At 37.3% G+C, this 26751-nt stretch overlaps 1 protein-coding gene across 1 annotated transcript in view; it reads right to left on the bottom strand.

Moving 5' to 3' along the window:
* Positions 1-26471, bottom strand: part of LOC132143809 (mastermind-like protein 3) — a 124738-nt gene extending 98267 nt beyond the window's left edge. The window contains exon 1 of the mRNA XM_059554359.1: positions 25480-26471. Within this exon, the coding sequence (XP_059410342.1) occupies positions 25480-25866 (387 nt within the window). The 5' untranslated portion in view covers positions 25867-26471. The remainder of the gene's footprint in view (positions 1-25479) is intronic.
* Between the last annotated feature and the right edge of the window lie 280 nt (positions 26472-26751).

Below are 26751 nucleotides of genomic sequence, written 5' to 3' on the forward strand. Positions count from 1 at the left end.
AATTTCTTAAAAGAATGTCTTGATGATCCCAAACTTTTGAACAGTAGTGTGTTTTAAAAGCTTTAATATAATTTCAGTACTCTGACAACTGCTCAGAATAAACATATTTAGTTCAGAGTGCAAACTGATTAAAGGCTCGAGCTGTAACAAACAGCAGCATTTCATCACGGTCTCACAATGTTGGAAATCAATACTCAGTAAAATAACATGGAATTAAGAGATGTTTCAAATAAACATGTAAGACCAAAATAACTCTTACCTGTACGCATAAAGAAGCAGAGCAGGGGAGCACCAGGAATAACATGCGGGGAAAAAAGGAGAAAATAATTATGATTATTATGATGAATCTAATTATTTATCACAGTCTTTATTTACTCACTGTAATAGTAAAGATTTTGCTAACATAAAAGATAAAGAAACTACTGATAAAGAAATACTGAAAATTCACACATACTTAAAAGCATTAAAACCAAAGCCATCAACAACACACAAGAAGGTAGAAAGGATGGCTGTCCCACACAACCACAAAAGAGAGACTCATGCCGTCACATAACTAACTGCATTACAACTTTGCAGCACTCCTCCAGGCCATTAGGGGACACTAACACAAATCTTCAGCCCCAGACTCACTGATCCATTGCACTGTTCAACATGGACCACTTGAATTTATTTTCTGAATTAATACAAACCTGAATCAATTCAGCATGTTATTAACTTGACCTTCCTTTTCCAGTGTGAGGAATAAACCAGTGTTAATATCACCTGCAATTTTTAAAAACTCCTCCTCTTATTTGATCATACCTGCAAAATGCAACTATTGTTTAAAAAAAAAAAACACAACCGTTTTTCCATATTCCATTATATTCTTCCCTCAAGACAAGTTGATACGTACCTCTCCCATCTCAGAGCGTGCGCTCAATTGCTGTAGCGCGCTGCGCCACTATGCTAGCTTTTAGCTTAGCACCATTCATTCCTTAGGACCCAAATAGGGATAAATTTAGAAGCTACCAAACACTTCCATGTTTTCCCTATTTAAAGATGGTGACATGACTAGTTACAAGTATGGTGACACAAAATAAAACTTGTCGATTTCCTAAACGTATAAAAATGATGACTATAATGTATGGCGGAAGAGCACTTCGCAGCACTTCGACCTCGGCGCAGTAATATCATCTCTCCTGAAAACTCCTCACGTTGGTTGTAACCATATTAACTTCCGTCAATACAACCAACGTGAGGAGTTTTCAGGAGTGAATATATTACTAGGGCTGCTCCGATCACAATCGGCTGATGGTTAATGCGCATCTCGTCAGTAAAGCCGGTTCTCTAATCAGCGGTAAATTCCCTCAGGTGCGTGATTTCACATAGAGCAGCTGTTACTACACAGAGCCGTTGTTAACTGAGAAGATGCGCAAATAAACGTTGAAAATGAAGTGGATTTGCGCATCTTCACAGTTAACAACGGCTCTGTGTAGTAACAGCTGCTCTATGTGAAATCACGCACCTGAGGGAATTTACCGCTAATTAGAGAACCGGCTTTACTGATGAGATGCGCATTAACGATTGGCCGATCGTGATCGGAGCAGCCCTAGATATTACTGCGCCGAGGTCGAAGTGCTGTAAAGTGCTCTTCCGCCATACATTATAGTCATCATTTTTACGTATCAACTCGTCTAAGTTAAGGGAAGAACACTTCCTTTAAAGAAAGTTTCATTTATTTCTAAGTCAGGACGACACCACTCACTAAATTTAACATGCAACGTTATGTGACCATGTAGCATACTACTGTTTGAAACATTTACCTGCCTTACAATATTTTTTAGAAAGAAAAATAGTAGGCAAAAATGCCAAAGTAAATAGAAGACAGTATACAATATATTCACAGTACGCTAGTATTTCAATGCAAACATAGGCTATGGCTATCCCAATTCACCTATATACTACACATTATTTTATTTATTTATTTACTACACGTTATTTTAGTATAATAAAGATATTTTATTCATATTAAAAAAAATTATTCAAGTTTTTGCATTTTTATTTGTTTATATTTTGATATTTTCTGTTTACATTAGAATTTTAGTTGATTTTTTTTGTAATTATGTTGTGTTTTATTTTTTACTAGTTTTAATTGTTTTACTAATTGATTAGTTTTTTGAATATGTCTATATATTTTATTCATTTTTATTTTAGTTATTTTAGTACATTACTAAACAATAAAAACAGGTTTTAAAAAATATGTTTTATTTAATGTTTTTAAATGATTTCATTTAACTATAATGACTCTGATAGTAAGCTCAACTTATATAAATACATACTTTAGGATGGTAAAGTACATACTTTTGTCACATACTTTGTGTTCACATGCATAAGCATATATCTAAATTAATTCACAGAAAACTGATTGCTCCAATTTTAACTTAATATTTTAAGAAACTGTTGTGGCACACTCTGCTTCACATTCCTCTTTTGTAGCACAAAGAAATAGCCTATTACCCTGAAAAGCACCAGATATAATATGAACCAGAAAAGTATGTCATCCAGCATGTTTGGTGTACTATTTGCGATGTACTGTTATGCGTTTACTTCACAGAGGTTCCCTGATAATCAGCATGTAGTAGCACTCAAAGCACGCAAACAAGACAGAGGGTGCAACCGGGGGAAAAGAAGAGAAGTGGAAAAGCAAAAGATTTGAGATCAAGACGAGAGAGAATGTTTGGCGGGTTGAAAGCCCTGCAAAGGTGAGGAGATGAGAGATGAAGCAGATCGCTCGGATTGCGAGTTACATAAACGCAGACTGTGTGTGTGTGCGCATGTGTGTTAGCAGCATTCTGAGAGAGAGAGAGAGAGAGAGAGAGAGAGAGAGAGAGAGAGAGAGAGAGAGAGAGAGAGAGATTTGACGCATCCGTACACAAGAGTTAAGACTGCATAGAGTAAGAGTTGAAGTGTGTTGGTGTAGTGGACCTGTGTTTCAGGCACATTCAGTCTAATCTTCTTACTGTCTGTGGGTGCGAGCTCGCTGCTGCCATTATATAACTGCTAATACATACACACAAAACAGCAACCATCAAGCCGTGCCATACCCTGACCTCTCACACACTTACACTCATACTGTTCCGAATGGATGGACACACTTGAAATCAAAGTCACTGTCAGAGTCCTTACTTCCTCTTTAGTATATGTCTCTGTATGCACTCAGTGTCTGTCTCCATCAAAAGTTGAACATTACAAATAACTTGACAAAACTTGGCGTCTGTCCATCAACTTATCTATCCACCTACCTACTTGTCTTGAGTTACCTATCTTTTATCGTAGCCCCTTTAAAATATTTGTAGTTAATTAAATGTTGTCAACAAAGAAAACTGTCACAGATCTCTCATGTTGACTTGTAAAAGCTCTGGTAAAATAAAATACAAAGTAGACAATTTCCCAAAGGTTTACTCAACTAAACACTTCACAGAGACTTCACTGAAAAGTTTTAATGGAGTAAAAAATGTCCCTGTAAATAAAGACACAAGGAAAGATTTAACATTCCTATCCACTTATCAGTTGTTCATATCAATGTTCTTGAACTGCGCGAGAGCCTGAGAGAGATTATTTGGCCCAAGTTTAAATTAACCTGAGTTCCACATTCATCATCCTTTGTGTAGCAACATTGACTCATGTATTTCGATCAAGCTCAAACCTGCTGGGGATGTGTATCGTGTAAGCTTATCCATCAGGGGTCTTTGTGGAGTAAAGTTTCTTATATACCAAGTTTAAGGTCAACACAGTTTCACAGGTGGTTTAGTTTGAAACCACATACAGTGAAATAAAAGGGCAATCATTTTAATGAAGGGGAAACTAAAATTCAAGCCCTTCTGAAGGAAATGAAAAAAAAAATTAATAAAAACACCCCGTAAATACATCGCCACTGACAAAAGATACAAAACAAAAATGTGGAGTCACGTTTCTGTCACTGTATTCTTTTTTTTCTTAATATGTCAGCATTACATTATTTCAGTCAAATTTTTTTAAAAAGATTGTGTTTTGCTCAATTTATCCATCTTTCAATAACATCCATGACTGTGATTAGTTCAGCTACACATTTAAGAGCAAGTGTTGATGATCCTGCGCGTAAAGGAGGGTTTCGTGCTTATGAGACCACTAAAGTAAAGCACCATTTAAGACTGAATCCTAAGAAAAACCGTGAACTGAACTGCCCTCGAGTGTCCTCATGTCATCTGAGCTGCTGATAATCAGATGGCTCCTTCCCTCTCGCCTGAGCACTAAAAACGTCATTCGTTGTTGGATCATTATTGTTTTACAAGATGACAAAACTGGCGTTTTGAAACAAAACTTTGTTCACCTTTAATTCAACCGACTGGGGTGATTATTTGAGCTACGTTTGTCTGATGTTGAAAAAAAAGGCAATTCGATTGAATTGGAGACTAAAAAGTGTGTGGATTTAGTCTGAAAAAGGATTCGTGGAGAGATACAGCAGTGTGATGATGAAAGAAGATATCCCAAATTTTTGTTTCTCCGTTTCTTTTTCGTGGTTCCCTTGGGTATTTGACCAATAAGTGTTTTGGCACACACCAACAAGCACATGACATACATACAAACAACTGATTTTACCACAAAGTACTGTCTTTGGGTTTTCTTTTTGCTGCTATAAAAAAGCATCTACAGAATGAGAGGAGATGTGGTTGAGTAAACAGACATTCTTTGTCAACATTTCGCAATTTACCTGCGAGTAATCTCTACATATGTACTCAAGCAAAGCGCTAGGGTTTCACAGTAAAGAGTTAAGCGAACATTAAAAAAGGCCTTCTTCAACAAGCATTTTGACTGAGCAATGAAGATACACTCTGGCGTTATTTTATGAAACATTTTGCACTCTGAACAAGGGCTGATCGATTACGTCGATTACAAAACTAAGTCGATTTGAGTGGAATGCGTCAACGGATCACACTGTTTACGTTCATCCTTAGACTGACATCTTTCACGCAAAACAAGACTCACTGCATCAGACGCTAATGGCTATTTATGCTTAATATAGTTGTGTTCAGACAGCCTTTTTGCGAGCGTGACAACCGCATTCGATAACTGAACACTAGCAATCGCGCACATTTCCACCATTCGCGCTGAATGGCAAAACCGCACTGGACGACTAGTTGTCAGCTACACTGAACCGTATTATTCTGAAGATCCAGCCGCTGGGTTAAGATTAGTAGGGATACAGCTAAAACCACTAGGCATGCGCACATCAATATAGCGTAATTTTTGTCACAATGTGTACAGCAATAATTTCTGTTTTTGCTTTATTGTGAGGGGAAGGTTTAGGGTTGGGGTAGGTGTAGACGTTAATAAAACACAAATCTTATAGGCAGAAAACCTGAAGTCATTGATGGATAAACTCGCACCTCAGCTGGACTCATTTATTTAACGCACTGTCTATTCTGATAAAATTATGGACATCGCCATCATTATACTTTCACTAAGGTTTCCTGAATGTGGTTGTGACTTCAGCTGTTTGTTCTTCATTCAAAGTATTCAAACAATATTCAAGTGATTCATATACTGTAAATATACTGTAGGCAAATACTGTTGTCAATCCCAAACAGTGACTCTGAATGCAGCACAGACATTACTGATAGATGCCTTTTGAATCTACTACTTTTTTTCATGTTGGGATTATAGTTTTTATGTTGAATTGAATTTTAAAAGAAAAATGTTTAAATCATTTAAAGATTAATGGCAGGAGTAATTATAGGACATATGGTATGGTAATTTATTGGTGTGTTAACTAAGATTATTGGTAAGGATTAATTGACTAATCGGAAACTAATAAATAGATTCAATGTTAAAAATAAATCAATAGATTAACTAGAAAAATAATCTATATCGATCATCAAAATATTGTTTGTTACAGCCCTACTCTGAACTCTTGTTTTAAGCCATTATAATTGCCACATGTACATTAAAATAAACCTACAATATCAACTACAGTTAATCCAAGTAAGTGACAATATACAGTCAGATAGTAATTATCACAAAATAAACCTTACCAAGGTATATTATCCTACTTATTACATGGCTACATATCAAATACGCAAGTAAATGGACATGAAATATTGATTTGAACTGAAATAATTTTATCATGTGAGAAGAAAGACACCACAGAGTGATATGAGAGACATGAAAGCTTTAAAGTGAGATTGGCTGCCAGGACAACATTCAAATATGACTCCGTGGTCATATATACAAAAATATCTGAGAACCACAGATTGCCATAATCAAATACTCCAACTAAATACTGAATACTCTACCAAATGCACTTACTGAAATTGTAGTATTTACTAATATTTTAAATGAGCTTATTATATATATTTTTATACATGTGCTTTTGTTATTTTTTTATATTTCTATTTAGCTTTAAATTATTATTCAGTTTTAGTAATTTAAGTACTTATTTCAATATTTTAGTTCATCAAATATTTATGTTTTCATCTTATTCCAGCTTTATTTTTATTACCTAAAATCATTTTAGTTTGAATTTTAGCAAACAATAACAAAACTGGTTATCACAATCCTTTTACCGCCACTTTATAAAAGCATAAAAACTCATGAAGAAATGTGTGTGTTTTCTGAATGTTAACGTATGATCATATGCATATGATGAGCTCAGAGCAGGAATACAGTCTTCTTTGTTACATCTGGGAGGCCAGACATTTAAAATAAATAAATAAATAAAAATGTAAGACTGTCTGCCATTTCTCCTGCCCCATTAGTTTTCTGGCTCACCCTGCTGTCTAAATCACACATTTGCCAGTTTAAATGTTGAACACATCCAGTATTCGTGCAGAAGTTTGCAAATACTGTTGGAGACAGCACCTTAACAGCGCTTGACCACGGTTCAAGATCAATAGAAGCTGAACACAGAGGTATGTTTCCCTGGAGCCACTTTCTATCGGTCACTTCACCTCCTGCTCCGGCTTTAACGGTGTCGCAGTAATTAGAGGTGATGGTGCAAATACACAACTCATGAAAAGTACAACAATGTCTTCTCGCCCACACTTCACAAGAGAAAACTGCACAAGCAGCACGAAGCAAGAAAAAAGCAAACAAACAAACAAGTAAAACACTAAATGTAGCTGGAAAATATCTCTAAACCTTTAAAAATCTCTATCGCTAAACTTCCAAAGCTGAACTGCTGAAGTGTGCATGCTACAACAGCCTTACAATAACTAACAAACCTTGAGCTTAATGAATAATTAATGTGGAATTTTAGCATGCTCAAAAAATGACTTTTGCAACTGCATTCCCTTTCCATGAGATCAAATTCCTATTATCATATTCACAGCGCAACTATCAACTGAATCAATATCAAAACTCACTGACCCTGTGTAAGAGTAATCATTGTGACATCGACATAGCTAAACAGATAGAAAATATTTTTTTTTTTTTAAAAAATAAATAAATAAAATAAAACCTAAGCAGCTCTCCCCATTTCTACTCTCACTAACTACTTCCTGCCCACCCCACCTCTTTCTCCCCCTCTTTCCTTCAGGATGGCCCGCCCTCATTACACTGATGAGTGCGTAAGCTAGTCGAGGGTGTATTTTTAGCCTCATGTTTGCAGATTAGCCAAGTATTTTTAGATCGTGTTATCCAATAGCACACCCCCTCCTACGCACACACACAACCCCACACACGTCACAGGGATCTGCTTACTACTGCCCACCCCTAACTTAACATTTAAGACAGAGAGAGAGAAGTTTAGTTAAAGAGTTTTAGATGTTTTGTACTTGTATACTGATATATCTTACATTTGACAATTTAAAGCAAATGTTATGTAACATTTTTCACACATACACATCTATACAGTGTTGAAATCATACGTTTTAAAGGCTTTTATTGGCAAACAATATGAGTCAATATTTACAGTGTTGACCCTTGTTCTTCATAACCTTTGCAATTCATTCTGGCATGCTGCATAATAGGTTCTGGGCCAAATCCTGACTGATAGTGATCCATTCTCGCCTTATTAGTTCTCGGAGTTGATCATAATTTGTGGGCTTCTGCTTGTCCACTCGCCTTTTGAGGACTGACCACAGATTCTCTATGGGATTGAGATCCAGAGAGTTGCCTGGCCATGGATCCAAAATTGAAATGTAATGATCTTCGAGCCATTTCTTTATCACTCCTGCTTTGTGACATGGTGCTCCATCATGCTGGAAAATACACTGATCATCACTTGCTCATGGATTGTTTGAAGACACTCCTGCACGACATTTTGATACCATTCTTTATTCATGGCTGTGTTTTTGGGCAGAATTGTGAGTGAGCCCACTCCCTTGGATGAGAAGCAACCCCACACATGAATGGTGTCAGGATGCTTTACTGTTGGCATGACACAGGACTCATGCTAGCATTCACCTTTTCTTCTCCGAACAGTCGATTTTCCAGATGTCCCAAACAGTCAGAAGGGAGCTTCATCAGAGAAAATAACTTTATACCAGTCTTTTGCTGTCCAATCCTTGTACTTCCTGCAGAAATTCAGTCTGTCCTTGACGTTTTTCTTGGAGAGAATCTTTGCTGCCCTTCTTGACACCAGGCCACTGTCTAAAAGTCTTGGCCTCACTGTGTGTGCAGATGATCATGTTCCTGAGCAAGCTCTGCACTGCTGGAGACACGATTATGTAGTTGACTCAGGAGGAGATGGTCCTGGCACTCGCTGGACACTCTGGGATGTCCTGAAGACTTCTTCACTGCAGTCAAACCTCTTTCCTTGAAGTTCTTGATGATCTGGTAAAAGGTTCTTTCAGGTGCAATATTCTTTGTAGCAATTTCCTTGCATGTGAGGCCATTTTGATGCAAAGTGATGATGGCTGCACACTTTTCTTTTGAGGTAACCATTGCTAACATGAACGCAATGATCGGAAGTGCTTCTTGCCTCCTTTTATAGCAATCAGTCTGCTCTTACAGTCTAATTAGTATGATAGTGATTTCACCTGACTAGTACTCATTCACACCTTCACATTTGTTGCTAATATGATTAGTAAATTTATTGTTAGCTGGTCATTTTTTGTGAGGTTAAAAAAAGAAATGTGTCATTTTTAGGCCAATCAAGCTTTTATCAATTATCTAAAATGCATCTGATCCCTCCACACAATAATCTAGAAACAATGTGAATGAACACCACAACAGCTTAATATATATATATATACACACCATGGAACGGTTCACGAAAAGAAAAAAAAAAAAAAACGAACCATACAGTTCTCCACACACGGTTCGGCACACGCTAGAATCGTGGTTCAACGTGGTTCAATATATATATATCCCAACATGATCAAACGTTACCTGACTGAAACCACAAACAGCACAGGCCACTTCCTAATGCTACAAATTACTGTATAAGCTCTACAGCGGCCACTTGCTTTATAATTGTAAGTAAGAGATTCAGCAAATAGCCGCTAGCCCTTACTCTCTCTCTCTCTCGCTCTCTCACTCTCTGTTTTAGAGAGAACATTACATAATTTTCTCTCTGAAATGAGCACAGTCTAGTCTTTTCACACAAACATACACTGACAGATCCGAGATGACAGCCAGGCTGTTCCCGGCTGTCTGCATCACTGTCACCATGACAACTCCCAGAGACAGAATGAGAAAACGAGAGAGAAAGAGAAAGGCTAACAATGAACACCTGATAAGCTAGACCAAAAACAGGGTGCAAGGTCTCCATCATGAGCAAAAGGTTACATTAGCAGTCAAAAGCTTTCGTTGAACCCAGTGTAAACAAACACAATGAAGAACAGATCGGAACTACAGAAAAACCACCTGACATCAAACCTCAAAGTCAAACTTAGTTATATCTCATCATCACATACGAATTCGAGGAGGTCAATTTAGGATGAAAACATAAATATTTGCATTTGATTTGAGATCACACAAACCTCTTTGCACATTTTTTGGCTTAAATGTTAAAAAGTGTCATTTTCAGACATCTAAATATTTTCCAGCTCGGAAACAATTACAATTAAACTTTTCAATTACTTTCATCTTTTGTTAAAGTTAGGTGTACATATGGCTCTGCAGCAGCATCATTAAAAAAATCTAATAAAAACACAACGTTTTAAATTATCTTGCCATACAGTGAAAACTTTTAAATTGCTTTACATCACATTTTGTAATTTTACTGTAAAAGACTGCTAAATGAATGGGGTTTTTGAGTAAAAACTATGAACTACCATATAATTAAGTAAAAATCTTTCTTTTTCATTTTTGTCATCAGAAATTTACAAAGGTGTGTTTTGTTTCTACATTTCATGTTAATTTGTAGATGTTTCAGTGTCGTTTTTAATCATTCTGTTGGTGTTTTCTCTTTGTGTGCAGGATCCAGCATCATCATATATGAGAATTGGCCATACTTTATCATGTGACTGTGACGAGTGGGGAGGGGCTGAGAGCCGTGGGAACGGAGCGAGGCCGGTGGAGTGACTGGGAAGTGAGCGACACCTGCTCCACTCACCGGTCTCGAGTCCCATGGAGGAGATTAGAAGGATACAAAGAGGACGGACGACACTGAAGGATGAGAGAGGACCAGGCCTGGGTTTTATTTTGTGTTTTAGTTCTTTTTCTGCGTGGCAGTCGTCCGCGAGGGGCTGTCGCACTGTTTTGTATTTATTTTGTTATTAAAGTTTCATTTAAATGTCCACCGGTTCCCGCCGCCTCCTTCCTGAGATTGTGAAGTTTGTATACCGTTACAGTGACATTGTCTGTTGTGCTACATGCTTAAAAACAACATTTATTTATTGGCTATTTGGTGGTTGCATTAAGAAATTGTAACATCCATGGAGCCTTTCCATTGGACAAAAGGTTCTTTATAGTGGAAAAAGCTCCTTCAGATTATTAAAATGTTCTTCACATTAGGGAAAATTTTTATTTTTAAAAACTGTTTTTTGGGGAAACGAGTACTGACACGCACTATAATAATACATTAAGACAAAGGCAAATTTTGGTAGTTTAAGTAGATGCGTTTATTAATATTATATCACTTAATGAAAAATATATATGCTTAAAAGCAAAATACACAACACCATGCCATCTCCAACACAGCAACAGTGGCTAGGGGCAGGATAATCTGTTAGACCAACCAATAGAAGACCGTGGGAGTGTTTAAAATAAGATAGTGGGATTGTTCGGAATAACCCGTTAGAAAAATTGCAATTAAGCAATTTCATTTAATAACACTCCCGTGGTAGAAATTATGTACTCTGGCTTTAAGACAAAACACTAAAATCAATCAAGATTATGAAGCACATACTTTATATAACAGTATTAAATAACAGTTCCACAATGAAAAGAAATATTTTCACATATACAAGCGTGTACGAGTGTGTGTGACTCAACTGTGTCCTGGCAACATAAGAGAAAGAGGGAGGAGTATAGTAGTCTGTCTCTTTCTCTCCTGTTCTCTCTAAGGGAGCATCTGTTTTGAAATATGCATGAGTGTGAGTGTTCAGTTTCACTTTTCTCATTTCTGCGTACTTGGAAAGCAGCTTCGCTCCCTGAAGAGCAAACCTCCAGTTCGGCAGCGCAAGTGCTGCATAACCTGCATCATTAGGGGTCGATACCACATGCAAAGACTCAAGACGACACAGCCCATGGGACACTTATTACAGTTTGCTCTAAGAATAAAGGGGAGTTTGAAATGCTTCTTAGTTTGATACTGTTTGATAAAGTTCAGTAAAGTGTAAAGTATAAAGGAAACTTTTAAAGAGGTTTGCCTTTTTTGCATTTGTTACATAGTTGTTCTCTGAACCAGTCTGTTTAAACAAAGTTATAAACCTGATCCAGAGAGCTTGACTGTGAATGTGCTCTATTGTATGCTGCAAATGTAGTATGTCATCCAGATGCTCCATTAATATTTTGTGTTCCAAGGAAAAATAACTTTTCCATTTTAATATATTTTAAAATGCAATCTATTCCTGTAATTGCAAAGTCTGGAGTATCACATGGTCTTTCAGAAATTATTCGAGTAGAGACCTGCACGTTCGCGTGACCCATCACAGCATAGTGCGGCGCGGGACAACAATTGATGGGCGGGTAGAGACCCGTGTGTGCGGGAGGCGGGAGAAAAATTAGGGTGTGCTCAAACTAGGCAATCTTAACCCCCAAAGCCTGGTTCGTTTGACTAGGGTGATCGCTCCGTTTACCAGTCCATGGCTCGGTTGGAAGAAGTGGGCAAGTGCGCAGTTCAGATATATGTTTATCAATGAGTGTGAGCACAGATCTTCTGATACATGGTGCATGTTTACTTCAATATTTCTGAGCGGCAAAAGTGATAGATGTGTAAAGCAACATATTGTGAGAGTGCCGTGTGTTACCGCGTCATACGACTCAAAATAATAAACCACAAAATGATTCACTCCACTGTGCTGAGCAAGCGCTTCTCTGTTGTCTTCACATGCTATTGGAAACTTCTATTTCCCATTTATGAAGTTGTGATTACGAGCTTGTTGCATTCTTTTCTGTAAAAAAATAGGCTAACAGTGGACAGTGGTTTGTGAATGCTGATGCCTGTTTCACACATACTCCATCTGCAGTGCGTATCCGTTGCATATTTTTTACGCACCCATGTTAATGGATTTGAACGTTAACTGCACGTGGTTGCGGTCCGTCAGTGCATTCCAAGCACAGCACATCAGCAGACGTTTACGCACCGAGTCTCTTTTTGCTGTGCTGCACGCGCTGATATAAAGTGACAGAGCTTTGTTCGCGGTAAAGATGAACATGGTTTGATACGGAAATGTAGTAATTTCACAAATTATATAATCAAAGTCCACTGTGTTTCACAGGCTTTTTGGCTAGGTTTAAAACAAAGCAAAGTGCACTTTTAGATAAACAAGTCTACATATGCACAATTGTGTCTTTTATAGGTAGAAAAACAAAGTTCTTTAAGACCCACAGGACTGTTTGTAATAAAGATTTAATTATAAAAAGCACGAGAGCCAACTGTTTCTGTCAGTGGTAAGTTTTCATTTAAAATATTTGTGATAACACAAGAAAGCTATATGCTGTCTTCAAATGTGTTTCCACTTGAGCAACTTAATATACAAATCAAGAAGCCAAATGCATTTAATACGCTATTTATATTAATTAAGTTTAAACGTGAATATGTCTATGAAAGATTGTGTAACTGTTCTTGATAAAAGAGGATCACAATGCTAAAAAAGCACTTTCAGTATAGGCTAACTACATTTGGATTTGAAATCAAAATAATGGATATATGTTGTGTTTGTGTTAAACAGGCGCGGATCAGGAGCGGACTGCAAACACATCTTATGTGAAAGCACATTGAGTCCGTGCTGCTTCTGCACCACATACATAACACACACGGACCGTATAAACACTGCAGACGGAGTATGAGTGAAACGGGCATTAGCCTAAATAATCGGGATCATCCCCTCCTGTGACCCATGATTTGTCTGTAAGTGTATTCAGAGCCGGTGAGCAACAGACTTTCATAATAATAAAAAAATATACACATATACATACAAGTATTCATTTTATGCTGACCCCAACCTTCAGTTTATGATGTCTTCCACATCTCAATTATAAGTAAGAGGAACAGATATAGCTCAAACACCCCAGTAAAGAATTATCCCGGACCACCTAAACAACCCTGTGTTGTAACAGCTGTAGATCTGGACAATATTCATCAAAACATCATGATAAAAATAGCATTTGTGAGCACACGTACATCTACAATTATTTGATAATTAGGACCAGAGAACATGGGGCAAGGAGTCAATCCATGGTCCATTAATTTTCTGAGAAACAAACAGTTCCAAAAGTATGTTCCAAAAACTTCCACACCACATGCTGATCTGTTTGTGTGCATCTGTGTTTATTAGACTTGTGATGGCTTTGAATTCTTCATCCATGATAATTATAACAAAATGAAAAATAGTTGGTAAGTTTTAATAACTGCTATGAATTTGTTCAAATGGTCCTTTGATTTATTCATTTAAAAAATTAGATTCAGCTTCTATTGTTATAAAAAAAAATGTTAAATAATGTTTTTGTACTGTGTAAAATTGCAAGCTGCGATGTGAAAGTTACTATAATAGTGCAGATAGACCTATTGTACTTTGTTTCTGATTCAGGCTGAAGTTTGCTAAAATGAGGAAGAGGTCCAAGAGGAAGGAAATGAGTTAAGAAACAACAAATATTCATTTTGTAACCGAACATACACATTATATGTTTCATATTATATGAATACTATAGGATAACCACTACAGGGCCAAATAAAATATCTTTAAAATAAATAGTTTAAAGTTCCTTGTCCAACGTAACATAAAAAAAGATGATGTAATATTGTTTCTTCATTTACACTGTTTTTGAAGTGTCCAATGTGTAAAAGCTTGTTGATCTGGTCTAAGCAGAAGTGAAATGCTAAGACAAGGAATAAGCTCATTCTGTGCAGATCACCAAAGGCAGATAATCCTGTCAGAGCAAAAGTTCATTTTGAGAGCGTTGACACCACTATGCTTATCATACAAAGTCCATGCCAAATTAAAGTGACAAAGGGTCTTACCATATTATAACGGTATTGAAATTTAGTTGCAAAAATAGTTGTCAAACTATAAAAGGTTTAATAACTTTTTCTTAAAAAACAGAGAAAAAATTTACATTTACAAAAAATAATTACACAATGTATAAAGTAAAAAAAAAAAAAAAAAAATCAAACCGATTCAAGTGCAAAAGAATTAGGCTATAAAAGACCAAAAAGTACCACTTTACAATATGATCTTATTAGTTAACCTTAGTTAATGCATAAAAAATGTATAATGAACAATAGCTACATTTGCTACTGGAGTTAATCTTTGTTTAAAACTTAGAACTGATAGTTAAATAAATTACAGAGTTGCAACTATTGATCTTAACAGTGTGTTATTAAACATTGAATTTTACTAATTAATTCTTTAATGCCAGTTTATGTTAACCGATAAATTAACTAATGTTAATTAATAGAGCCTTAAATATTGCCTAAAGTGTGACCAAACAATAAAGAATCAAACATTTTCAAACAATAGATATGGCATGTCCGAATTAAAATGTAAAATAACTGTTGTCAGTAAAGTTGGTTCTGTAATCAGCGGTAAATCTTTAACTTACACGTGCATGATTTCACATGGAGTAGCATTTACAACACAGAGCCGTTGTTCACAAAAAAGCTGCGCAAAACATGATCGTGGTTCTGCACAGCTTGTCAGTGAACAACGTCTCTGTGTAGTTAATCGGCCAAGCAGAAAAATCGTTGGCGATGCCGATATTTGAAATATGCCAAATGCCGTTTTATACCTTATAATAGTTGTTTAGTTAAACTTTGGTGAACTTTTTTCTTTATGTTTTAAAAATGTTTCACCGCTGGGTCAAAATATGCTGCTAAAGTTATACTAGAAGACAATGTTTTGTTAAAAAAAATGCAGTTGAATAAAGTAAATTTTAAATCTTAAAAACTTTAAATCTTTAAAACTTTAAATCACAGACAAATAATGAAATGGTCTTTATAAAATAAAAATGCATTGGATATATTTGTAGCCTAATTACAATAAACATTCGTAGAGATGACGAAAATCAACATTATTTGTTTTTCAGTTTTTATCTTAAATATATTTTACATTTTATTCAATTATATTGTTAAATAATATTCTGGTTGATCAGAAAGTGCAAATTGAATACAAAATGTTAATTAAATATTATAATACATAAAAAAATTACAATAGTGACACTAATGTGAATTTATTGTACTTTCGTGTTTGTAAAGTGCAATCCGAGTTACACTTACGGTCAAGTTCACATTAGGGATGTTGCGGTGACGGATTTTTTCCACCGGTTAATCGACGTGTAAAAAAACCGGTAATCCCGGTGTCACCGGGGTTGCGTGTCGGGGATTTCGGGAGGCCGAAAATGCCGTCGTGCAGACGTGCACACGTCTCAATTTACTTTCACTTTAATTAGCGGCAATTCAGTAGCATTTGTTTGAATTAATCATGGGTTAATTTATTTTATTCTTAATAAAAATACACAAAACAATAAGACACTCGCTTGTATTACACACATCTTTATTGCAAAATGAATAATAACTTAACACACCATGCAAAAACTAAACAAAAGCACTTATGAAACACCTTTAAAGTGCATTTATTAACAAAACGAACCACTGCACACATCGTGCAAGTATCAAACAAGACTCACTAAATAATTATAAATATTCGTTAAATAAAGTGCCTGCCTTTTTCAGCAAAAAAAAAAAAAAACACCGCACAACCATCGAATATGAAACGAATGAACATCAAAAACTTCGTTAAATAAGGTAGCCTACCCGAATAATCACTGGACACTTAAGTGCAAAAAAAAAACTAATATAAAAATTAAACTCACGTTAAGCTGTTAAAAAAAGAGGTAGGCCTATTAACTGCATACACCGTACAAAAAAAATTATAAATAGGCTAAATGAGAAACAATAAACGAAAAACCTTCATTTTAAATTGCAACAGTTCGCTTTGAAACCAGATCTTCTGCCATCCTTTGCCAGTTAGCTCGCCTCTGCTCTCCTCAAATGATAAATGAAATCGGACACCTGCTGCTTTACTGCGGCGCTCGTTCCACTTACGCTAAATTACGAAGGCACGTAGTCACTAACTGAATTAAGTGCTTTATCGCTATAGGCTAAAACTTCAACACGATGGGGACGGTGCCGGTGGTCAAGTGCTATGACCGGTAGGTGGGTTAAACACCGTGTATCACCGGTAACACCGACTATCGCAACAAGCCTAGTTCACATCTGCATTGGCAAATTATTTTTAAATAAAAGTTGCAATAGATAGCCTATGTCTGATTAATTAACATGAACAATTTAGTGTTGGGCGATATGGTCATTTTTCAAATCATCATATCATCAGCCCGTGAGATCGACGATACACAATATTATCGAGCATGGGTGGAGCAAGAGAGAGACTCTTTGTTCTTGTCATAGCATAACTATTTGGTGTTTTAAACCGCGGCACGTAGGTGCGCGAGAGAGAGCCTATGGAGTCACCAATAATCAAAAAAAATTACTTTCAAACATACTGACTGATTTAACTAATCTTAAATATAAAAATACAGTATTTAAAAGAGCTAGTTCATACATAGTCGGACGCAACTGTCATATCGCATGTCCGCATCTGCGCAGGGAAGTTATCAGTCTAAATGTTCTGCAAAATCAGTCAACGGTGAAAATCAATAGCAGATTTCATTTAAAGTCCAACAGTTAAACACTAATATTGGGCATAAACAAACATTTAAATATAAAGTATTTAAAACAGGTAAGTTGATATATTTGTAGTAAAGTTGAATTGAACTGATGCATCAGTCATACAGCGCTCAGGACCGCGCGCCTCATGACGAGTCTGACGCACCGTCACAGAAACAAGAATGAGATTCATTCTAACTAAACTGTGGCATTAAACTCAGTTAGTGATGGCTCGTTAAATATATTGCACATACAGTATATAGGCCATTTAGATTACCTGTTAAAGTGCAATGAAATACCTTATATCTGCAGACGATGTACGTCTGTTTGTGGATGGAGACTTTGTAACGGCCAAAACTATGTATTTTGCATGCATCACATTATAGTGCGGTGTGCATGAAAATAATAACAAGGCGGCAGATTGAACTTATTATCCATAGTGGTTCTCACGTAGTCCTTCTACGTCATCACCACATTGTGTGTTTTATAAGTTAAGTGATCAGTCTTTAAGAAAAGGACTACGTGAGAACCATGCACTATGGATGATAAATTCGCTCTGCCGCCTGTTAATTATTTTGTCTTTACTTTATTTGTGACACCAAGAAAGAGTTAATCTCTCATGTATGAGAAGAGCGCGTTGCAGTATACCAGCCATTAAATGTGTGGGACACCAACTCGTCGTTTTCTATCTGTTTCATTTCATGGATTTAACGAATTATCCGAGTCAAAGCGTTACAATGTCACTGACTACATGCTCTAATCCTCCTGCGCGTGCGAGGTGTGTGTGTGAAATGCGGGCAGTGAAATTAAGTGAAATAGCTGGGCAGTTTAAAAGCCGAATTATAATAAGCAGCCTAATAAAAATAAAAATAATAGTTATTATTATTATAATCTAATACATTAATAGGAAAATGAGCCTAATATCGTCTTGATTATCGATAGAGAATTCTGCTTCTGTCGATATCTCTGACGATCGTCGATACACGATACTATCGTCTATCGGCACAACCCTAGAACAATTATTACATGCTTATTTTATTACTGACGTTATAATACTGCAGCGGAGCTTTTTTTCCGTCATATTTGTGGCCATAATTTAATTCATATGGCTTCAAAAACGCACAGGTGGTTTATGGAAAATAAAACTTATTTATTTTATGAATAAATATTACACTTAATAACGAAGATGAAAATATAGCACAAATCTGCCATACATTTATAATGAGAACTTTATAGGAATCTATAGTTAAATCTGTCCTTGCCCACCTTTCAGCGTGCTGTCATGAAAACACATCAGCGGTAGCTCGCGTGCGCTCTCTCTCTCTCTCTCTCTCTCTCTCTCTCTCTCTCTCAACGCATAACTTAGCATTCTATTGTGCTGATACAAGTTAATGTTACGTCTGATATGTATCTCAGTTATCTGATTTATCATAGGATGTGTCATCGAATTAGCTTCCGTTTATTGGTATACTCTTCACCTCAGGCAGATATTTCTTGCTCCTTTATTAATAACATTGCTTCATCATAATCATAATCTAACATTTTATAATCATGTGTTCATGTTTGCAGACAGATTTTCATGTGAGATTTTTTATTTTTTCATTTTCATAATCTTCAGATTTTTTTCATTATATACATTATGGCCATGAAATTTAGATTTAGTTTAATTTCAAAACTCAAAAAAAAGCATGTAATCTCTGACAGCAGGTGGCGCTTATGGAACAGCAGCGATAGAACATTTCCATGGTTACTGCAGTACATTAATATGCATTTTATGTAGTTAAGACAAAAAGAAAATACCATCTAAACTTCAATAAAACGTGTGATGGCATCACAGCAAGAGTGCTATAATGAGGCTTTTGTCCAGTGACACAAGACAGGATTCCAAAACTGGCATTATGACAGCAGTTCTGTGCACATACAGACTGAACATGGATTAGCATGTGGTACGTTTAGTGTTTCATGCAAATGCCAGAGAGAAAATGTGTTTATAAAGGAGCACATATGCTTGCATGTTCAACTGTTCACCACTTAAAAATTTGAGTCTTTCCACTTCAAAATTCCACTATGAATTAAATGTTACTTGCCTATTCTTTGCATTTATGTGTAGTTTTACTACAAATTTCAAAGTGAAAATTGTATCAATGTAAATCCAACACACAAAAAAGGTTTCTTTAATGCAAATGTGCCAGCATCTGAATGAAAGATCATGGTTGTGTCTGACATAATCTGGTAATTTATCCGATGTCTCCTGATGAGTGTTTGGCCCTGGTCAACTACAACTCCAGATAATGAGGACTAGAAACCATTTGTGTGTCTCGAACATGTGTATGTTATGTCTGTGCACCAGTTTCTGTGTGACTCAAGGCCAAAGCAGCGGGAAACCTTGCCATGGAGGAGCTGCATAAGTGTGTGTGTGTGTGTGTCTGATGACACTCATCTATATTTAACTGGCTCTCTCACTATGGTATGAAAGAAAGGCAGAGACTGACTTCCAGGCATCTTCCTAATCAATAATGAAGCGGTTTGCAGTTTGCCTTCAAACAAACACACACACACACACACAAACCCAATAAGATGCCCCAAAGATTATTTGCCTCTCTATTCTCTTCAAAGATCGACTATTAAACTTCACTTGTGGGTAAAATATTCTCTTTTGCAAAAAAGACAGTATAGTTTTACTAGCAATAGTCTGAACAAATAGTACTTCTAACCAGATTTTGGAACAAGTAGCATCTTCTTCAGCCTTTATTCCGCATCTATACAAAAAAAAAAAAAAAAAAAAAAAAACTAATTCCCCACGTCACTTGACCTTATTTAAGATTTTCAAAGAATGGCCACTCAGAACAGATGATGTTTCACCGTTACTCAAAGATCCAACATGAAAGAAGATGGTCACATGAGATGCTTCACAGAGATGGTGAGAAGATGATCAAGTGGGCCATGAATCACTTGTTTTCCTAGAACAAGCTTTATAATAGCCTTCACTGTTTCTGGATCAGTCTTTGCATCTGAAGCATGGAGATGATCGGTGACCAACGTGATGATGTCGGAATTCATCATACTGGAACTGGTGGATCATAGTGGACTTAGTATGCGCTCCATCTCTCATTCTTTCTCCATTTCTCTCTCTCTAACATCCAAACCTCATTAAAAATCTGACAGCCACTGGGTACTTTCTAACAACTTTCACAGACACATATTAACACTTCTGCCTGTCTTCTCATCCAGATGTGAATTTACATGATGTGTAAGGACATTCGCATAACACGCATCTACAACAGTGCTAAGATCTGGCTTTGACTGCCAGTAGACAAACAAAGCATAAAAATCCTATAGCAGCTGCGGTCAATGCACTGTACAAAAGTCACAATAATCGGGAAGTAACAGCATTATGTCTAATATTAGTGCTGAACAAACACCAGGGTGTTGCGAATGTAAAAAATGACTTGTGTTCACTGGTGCAAGAGACTTTTGACACCTGATCAAAACTCAAGAACTTGAACAATATCCCACCAGAAAACCCTGCAGTGCATCTAACTATTTTGAGAAAAAAGTCAAGCTTCTGAACTACTGATCTGTTAAGCATTACATGATGTTTTACTGATATTATATAAGAATGAACATTAACAATTTGTTTTATTATGTTTATTAGATTCTCATAAGGTGATGAATCAGTGCTGTCGACAGAAGTCTTTTGAAAGTTTCTGATTTTGTAAAAATCCATTATTCATTTTTGCAATGCTTATGCATTTTGATAGAAAACGCAAACTTTTGAAATTTGTTCCAACACAAATGTAAATGTAGAATCAGTGGCAGAGCTTGTCTTTTCACTACCTAAGTGTAAATGACAAAGCCTAGGTTAAATGCAAGCTCTACAAATTGGATAAAGCCAAACTCAAACAGCTTCAAAAGAGAAAATCGATGCAAAATGGCCAAAAATTGTTAATGGCATTTTTATTTATTTAGCCACAGCTTTTATTTCCTAATAATATCACTATTTGAGAGCCTAGTCTGCTTAACAGGCCATAAACGTGTGACACCTATTGAGGTCTGAATACACAATATCAGGAGCGGGAAAAAACAAGCACTCATAAACAAACATAAATGCAGGAAAGTTTCAGATGTTCATTATGAAATAGCCAGCATCGACAATAAAAAATAAAAAAACCTGCATACTTCTTGCAAAATATATTGATTGTGCTTTTGGCAAAAGAAATGACGCATTCTTTTAACAGTCTTTCTTGAAACATTATCAAACCTTTGCGCCTGGAGAGTTTTGAGATTTCTCCATAACGATATATGTATTCCAGCTCTCGGCTGTAGTACTGTACAACTATCATGCAAACCACAGCAAGGCATGAAATCACCTGTTGTAACAGCAAAGCATGAGTAATTCACTGGATCACACAAGCTTAAAAGGTGGCAATATGCCTGTGAACAGTAGGAATAATGATTCAGTTAATGCTGAAAATTCACTACTGTCCAGCAACTTGAGTATTCTATAGGACGACCAGTTGTTAGCACAAATAGGTCTAAAGCTTTGTTTCGGTTCTCTCTGAGAAAGCAGCGGGTTTCCTGATGCTGAGCACTTGAGTGTGGACATATTGCATGTGTGTATGTTTGTGTGTGTGAGTGCACAACAATGGATCCAATAAGCCTCAATATTAAAAATGCCCCAAAACAGCCATATAGGATATCATCTTCTCTGAAATGTTTTGCAGTGTGTGTGTAAAAGAAATGGCGACGAGAAATCACTCTCACAGCAATATTGATTTAACTGCATGGACTATGTGCTGTAGTGTTGACATACACCTTGTCCTACATTCCAGTGGAACATGTGTACATGCATATATAGCTATTTAGCTTGTCACAATAAAAAAAAAAATACAAAAGGACTAGACACAAACACTAAAAAAAAAAAAAAATTAAATATAAAAAAGTTGCATAGTTAATTTTAAATATAAATAATTATACTACATAAATAAATAATAAAATAACACTATAAACATTTTTTCAGATGAGAAAAACTGTAAATTGTGTAATTTAAGACCTTAAGGCTGTACATGTTTTCTCCTCCCTACAGACAAAAGGTGTGTGGATTCCGGTAATTGACTCCAGTTGCATTACTTCCCTATCTAGAGCTCTTGGGTTAGTTTCTGTTTGTCACTTATTGAACAAAGAGCAGGTACAGAACGCTAGTTAGCGATTCCAAGCATCTTGGTATGGGAGCGGGGGGGCAGCCAAGCTTCAAAGAGGACAAAACAAAAAGTGGTTCATACAACTTGTGCACTACATTCCAAATTTTCTGATGTAGGCTTTTTGAGAAAGAGATTGAATTTCACTCATATTACCCCAGTAGTTACCCAAGTAGGCCTAGTTGGGCTCCACTGACTATTTTTTTCAATACTATGGAAGTCAATGGGGACCAGAAAATGTTTGGTTACCAACATTCTTCAAAATATCTTCTTTTGTGTTCAACAGAAGAAAGAAACCCAGGTTTGAAGCTACTTAAGGGTGAGTAAATGACGACAATTTACATTTTTGGGTGACCTATCCCTTTAAGGCAGATAATTCATAATAATATTTTTAAAAAAAATGTGTAAAAGGTAATAGCTTACAAACTAATTGCTTACAGAAACTAGAACGGCAAAGTTTTCAGGTATCCTAGGTTCTGGACAAACAACCCCTGCAGGAAAATAAATTATTTTTATAAACGACTGTAGCTTTTCTGAGCGCTGAAATGCTTACATGCAGACACGCACAGTGAGACGCTTCGCACACATTATACCTGCGCTACCAGACTTGTAGGCCTCCTAGAAAACACATACACAAGACAAGAAAGTTACACAGTGGTAATATGGTCTTGGAGTGTCTGACGTCACAAACCTCATGTAACCCTGCCAACTCAGGAGTTAAATTTAGATCTTGGGCTCTGGTCCCAGACACTGCAAAACAATGTGATACCGCAAGCACTGCTTTAGCTGGAGAATACACACACGGCTGCTGAGCGCGACTTTAGTACTGATAAAGTGTGCATTAAACACACTAGAACAAACTTTTGTGAACTATAAGAACTTCAACTTGGTCCAGAGGTGACTTTGTGCTAAGCTAAAGTTTCAGAGAAACACATGAAGTCTCAAACATCCATAAGCCAACATGAAGCGATTCATCCTGTAGTTTTCCAACTTCTGGTGCTGCTTTCTGTTTTATACAACATACAAAGGCTTTGTTCATATGTGGTACTAAAATCTATTTCAGATGATGCGTTATAGACGGAACAGCACAAAATATGGGTTTCAAAATACCAGTTCAAATTAATTTGGACCCTACAGTAACAGGCCAGTGCTGTTATTAACTAAAACTGTTGAAATTGTTTTCACGATTTGAAATAAAGCTAAAATAGAATCAAATATAAATATTAGATGAAAAACTGTAACTTACAAAACTTCACAAATTTTACCTATAAAAAAAAAGTTTGTTCAAAAACTAGAATCACCAAAACTGAAATATTAACAAATATAGAATTTAAAAATATTAATATAAATAATACTAAAATAACACTAACAGGGTGATGTAGTGAACATGACTACATTAAGAGACCCTCACTTTGACAAATCTAACCAAAAAGTGGTTAAATGTGACGCATGTTAGTGCAGAGAGAAAACAATGCATCTCAACTGCCTACTTGTGACTTGATCACCCAAAACAAATCTTAAAGTGTAAAGGAGGCCTTAAAGAGATACTACTGGAACCTCAGGGCTGAAGACTGCAAGGTTGCACCTTCCTTTATCTCTTGGGGTTAAGATAAAATGTCATCACCTTACACTGGTTTCAAACTGTACACACATGACTCACAAAGACTTGACACAAACTTACATTAACTTTTTTTTTCTTGAGAACTGACTACATAAAAAAAAAATATATATATATATATATATATATATATTTGCACATGTAATAGGCCTAAAAAGTCTAACTACCCATTCCATAATGCATTTTCAAAATATGAACCTTAAAAAGAGTGTAAATCAAGACAACAATATTAATCTGTAAAAATTAGGCATAATTTAAAAAACAATTATCATTAAAGTATTGTTGTTTATCCAGATAAGCCTCCTGGGCAATACTATATGTTACCTATAGAAAGCATGCATGCCCGTGCAGCAATTTCCTCTCACAAATGCGGTCTACATAGACAGCTCGCTAGGTTTTTAAACACAGCCATTGTGTGGGGTCTGAACCCAGACGCACGCGCAAGACCCTAACTCGACTTGATACAGCCACCTAGCTGCAGCACGGCGCTTATGTGGAGAAAAGACAGAAGCAGTGAGCCTGTGGTCTCTTTAAATCGCAATGACTCCGATGTGAAGCATTTGCTGCCTGTATACCGCCTCACGGTAATGTCCACACCGCACAGAGGGAGGTCGACGACACCGGCCATTAACGCCTCGAGAATTACCCATGTCCCCCACAGAAAACAGAGTCACTTAGCATTTCAAAGAGGACTGACACAAAAGGCACCGACACGATGCTCCTCCGCGATAGGTCGAGACTCGTAAGTGACTGACTCACTGTAACTTTTCTGCGGTGGCGTCGGAACCGAGAGTCTGGAGATACTAACAAACTGATAAGTGCTCATCCTGCAAGTGGAGAGCTGCACTGAGAGTTAAATGTGTCTTAGACTGGTTCAAAAACAAAAACAGGCTACAGTGTAGTAGCATCATTTCAAACAGCGCGCCTAAAAAGAAACTGAAACTAGTACAATAACGTTACTTTTATCATTCAAAACAGTGCAAATCGAGCAGTAAAAAACGAAAACGCACAATGATTTTGATTTCCAAATCCCATGATGTTATCTATACATGCAACACGCCTGAACTACAACTAGTAAGTAGGAGGAGATCGAGTGACATCATCAACTACTACATAACTTTAAACAGACTGTAGTCTACTTCAAAGTAGTTAAAAAGCCTCCAAAGATACTCCAAGCTCTAACGCACTTCCACACGACTATGAATAGTCTGCAAACAGTGTTGAAGTATGCTTATATGTGCTATTATAAGTGCATCAAGTCGGAGTTTTCAGTGTAAAAACACAGACGCCGAGCGAAAGTTAGCACTGCAACCTAAACAGACCGCGCAGAGAGGAGAGCGTGTAAAAGAGCCGTCCCACAGGCTGTAACTCACCGCGATGAGAGTGCTGCTCCTCTGCTCGGCGCTCGCGCTCGAGTCGGGGTCTTGTTGCTTGCTCTGCTGCTTGCTGTTGCCGGATTTCTTGCCCCGCTGATCTAAACTCCGCTGGTACAGACTCAGCGTCTCCCGGCGGTCCAGCTCCAGCTGCTCGGCGTGCGCTTGATGGTATCGGCCCTCGCAGTTGACGTGGTGCCGCCGGCAGCCCTCGATCCGCTGCCGCAGCCGCTCCACCACCGTGCTGTGCTTCGGTATGCCCACGTTACCGCCGCCGCCGGTGCTGCTGCCGGTTGCATTAATGGAGTTTAAGTTGACATTACTGTTATTAATGCAAATACCGCCGCCGGTCGGTACGGCAGCGGGGCTGGCAAAATCCCCCATCATCTGTGATTCGGGAAGAACTTTGTCAAGCCCCCCTGACTCTCTCTTTCTCCCCTCTCCAAAGCGGGGCAGAAGTCCGCTTCGCCAGGGAGGCAGATACAGTGAAATTGTGGAGAAAGAAGCGTTTAAATGAGTGTAAATCCCTCCTCCGGGAGGATCGCCGTGTCAAACATTCAAAGAAAACCGTGCGGGACCGGGTCTGTTACTCTCTCGCCTCTACTGGAGCTCCATCAAACATCCGGATGTTACTCGCAACCATCACGCGTAAGCGCCGCTGCTGCGCGCCCGTCGTTTTATTGTGTTGTCCTTTTGAAAAAAGTTTTGCCGTCTGCTGCGAACAGGCTCCGGAGTTGTTTCGTGAACTTGCATTTCATTAGTGTGGCCGGCGAAACCCTCCCCGTGCTCGAACAAGGCGTGTAGTTTCTTAAAGTCCTGAAGGCTGGAGAGGAAATCCTACAGTCGCCAGTGTGTACGGCAGCTGCCACCATCACAATAATCAAGCGCTCCCCTCCTCCATGCTAGCGGAGTGATATCAGGACAACAGCCGAGCGAAGAGCAGCCACCAGCCTGCGAGCAGCACGCCAGCTCCGCGCAAAACACGGCGCGGAATCTAGTGCGCTGGACGCGGACTCAATATTGACTTCAGGAGAGGTGACTGATAGAGCGGTGTAACGCTTTTACCGGCGGGTTGCGGTACTGCATTTGATACTCACGAGGTCATGAGAGTACAAAGCGCTTTCTATCTATCGGACTGGTGAGGTATTACGGGGAAACATATTTTTACACTATAAACACGTAAAAAAATAAAATAAAAATCTATTAGAAAAATTTAGAAATATAGAAAAATTAATGCAAATAAGATTAAATAAAATATTGTTAAAAAATAAA

This window comes from Carassius carassius, chromosome 7, assembly GCF_963082965.1.
Source record: "Carassius carassius chromosome 7, fCarCar2.1, whole genome shotgun sequence".
In the NCBI taxonomy this organism is placed as follows: domain Eukaryota; kingdom Metazoa; phylum Chordata; class Actinopteri; order Cypriniformes; family Cyprinidae; genus Carassius; species Carassius carassius.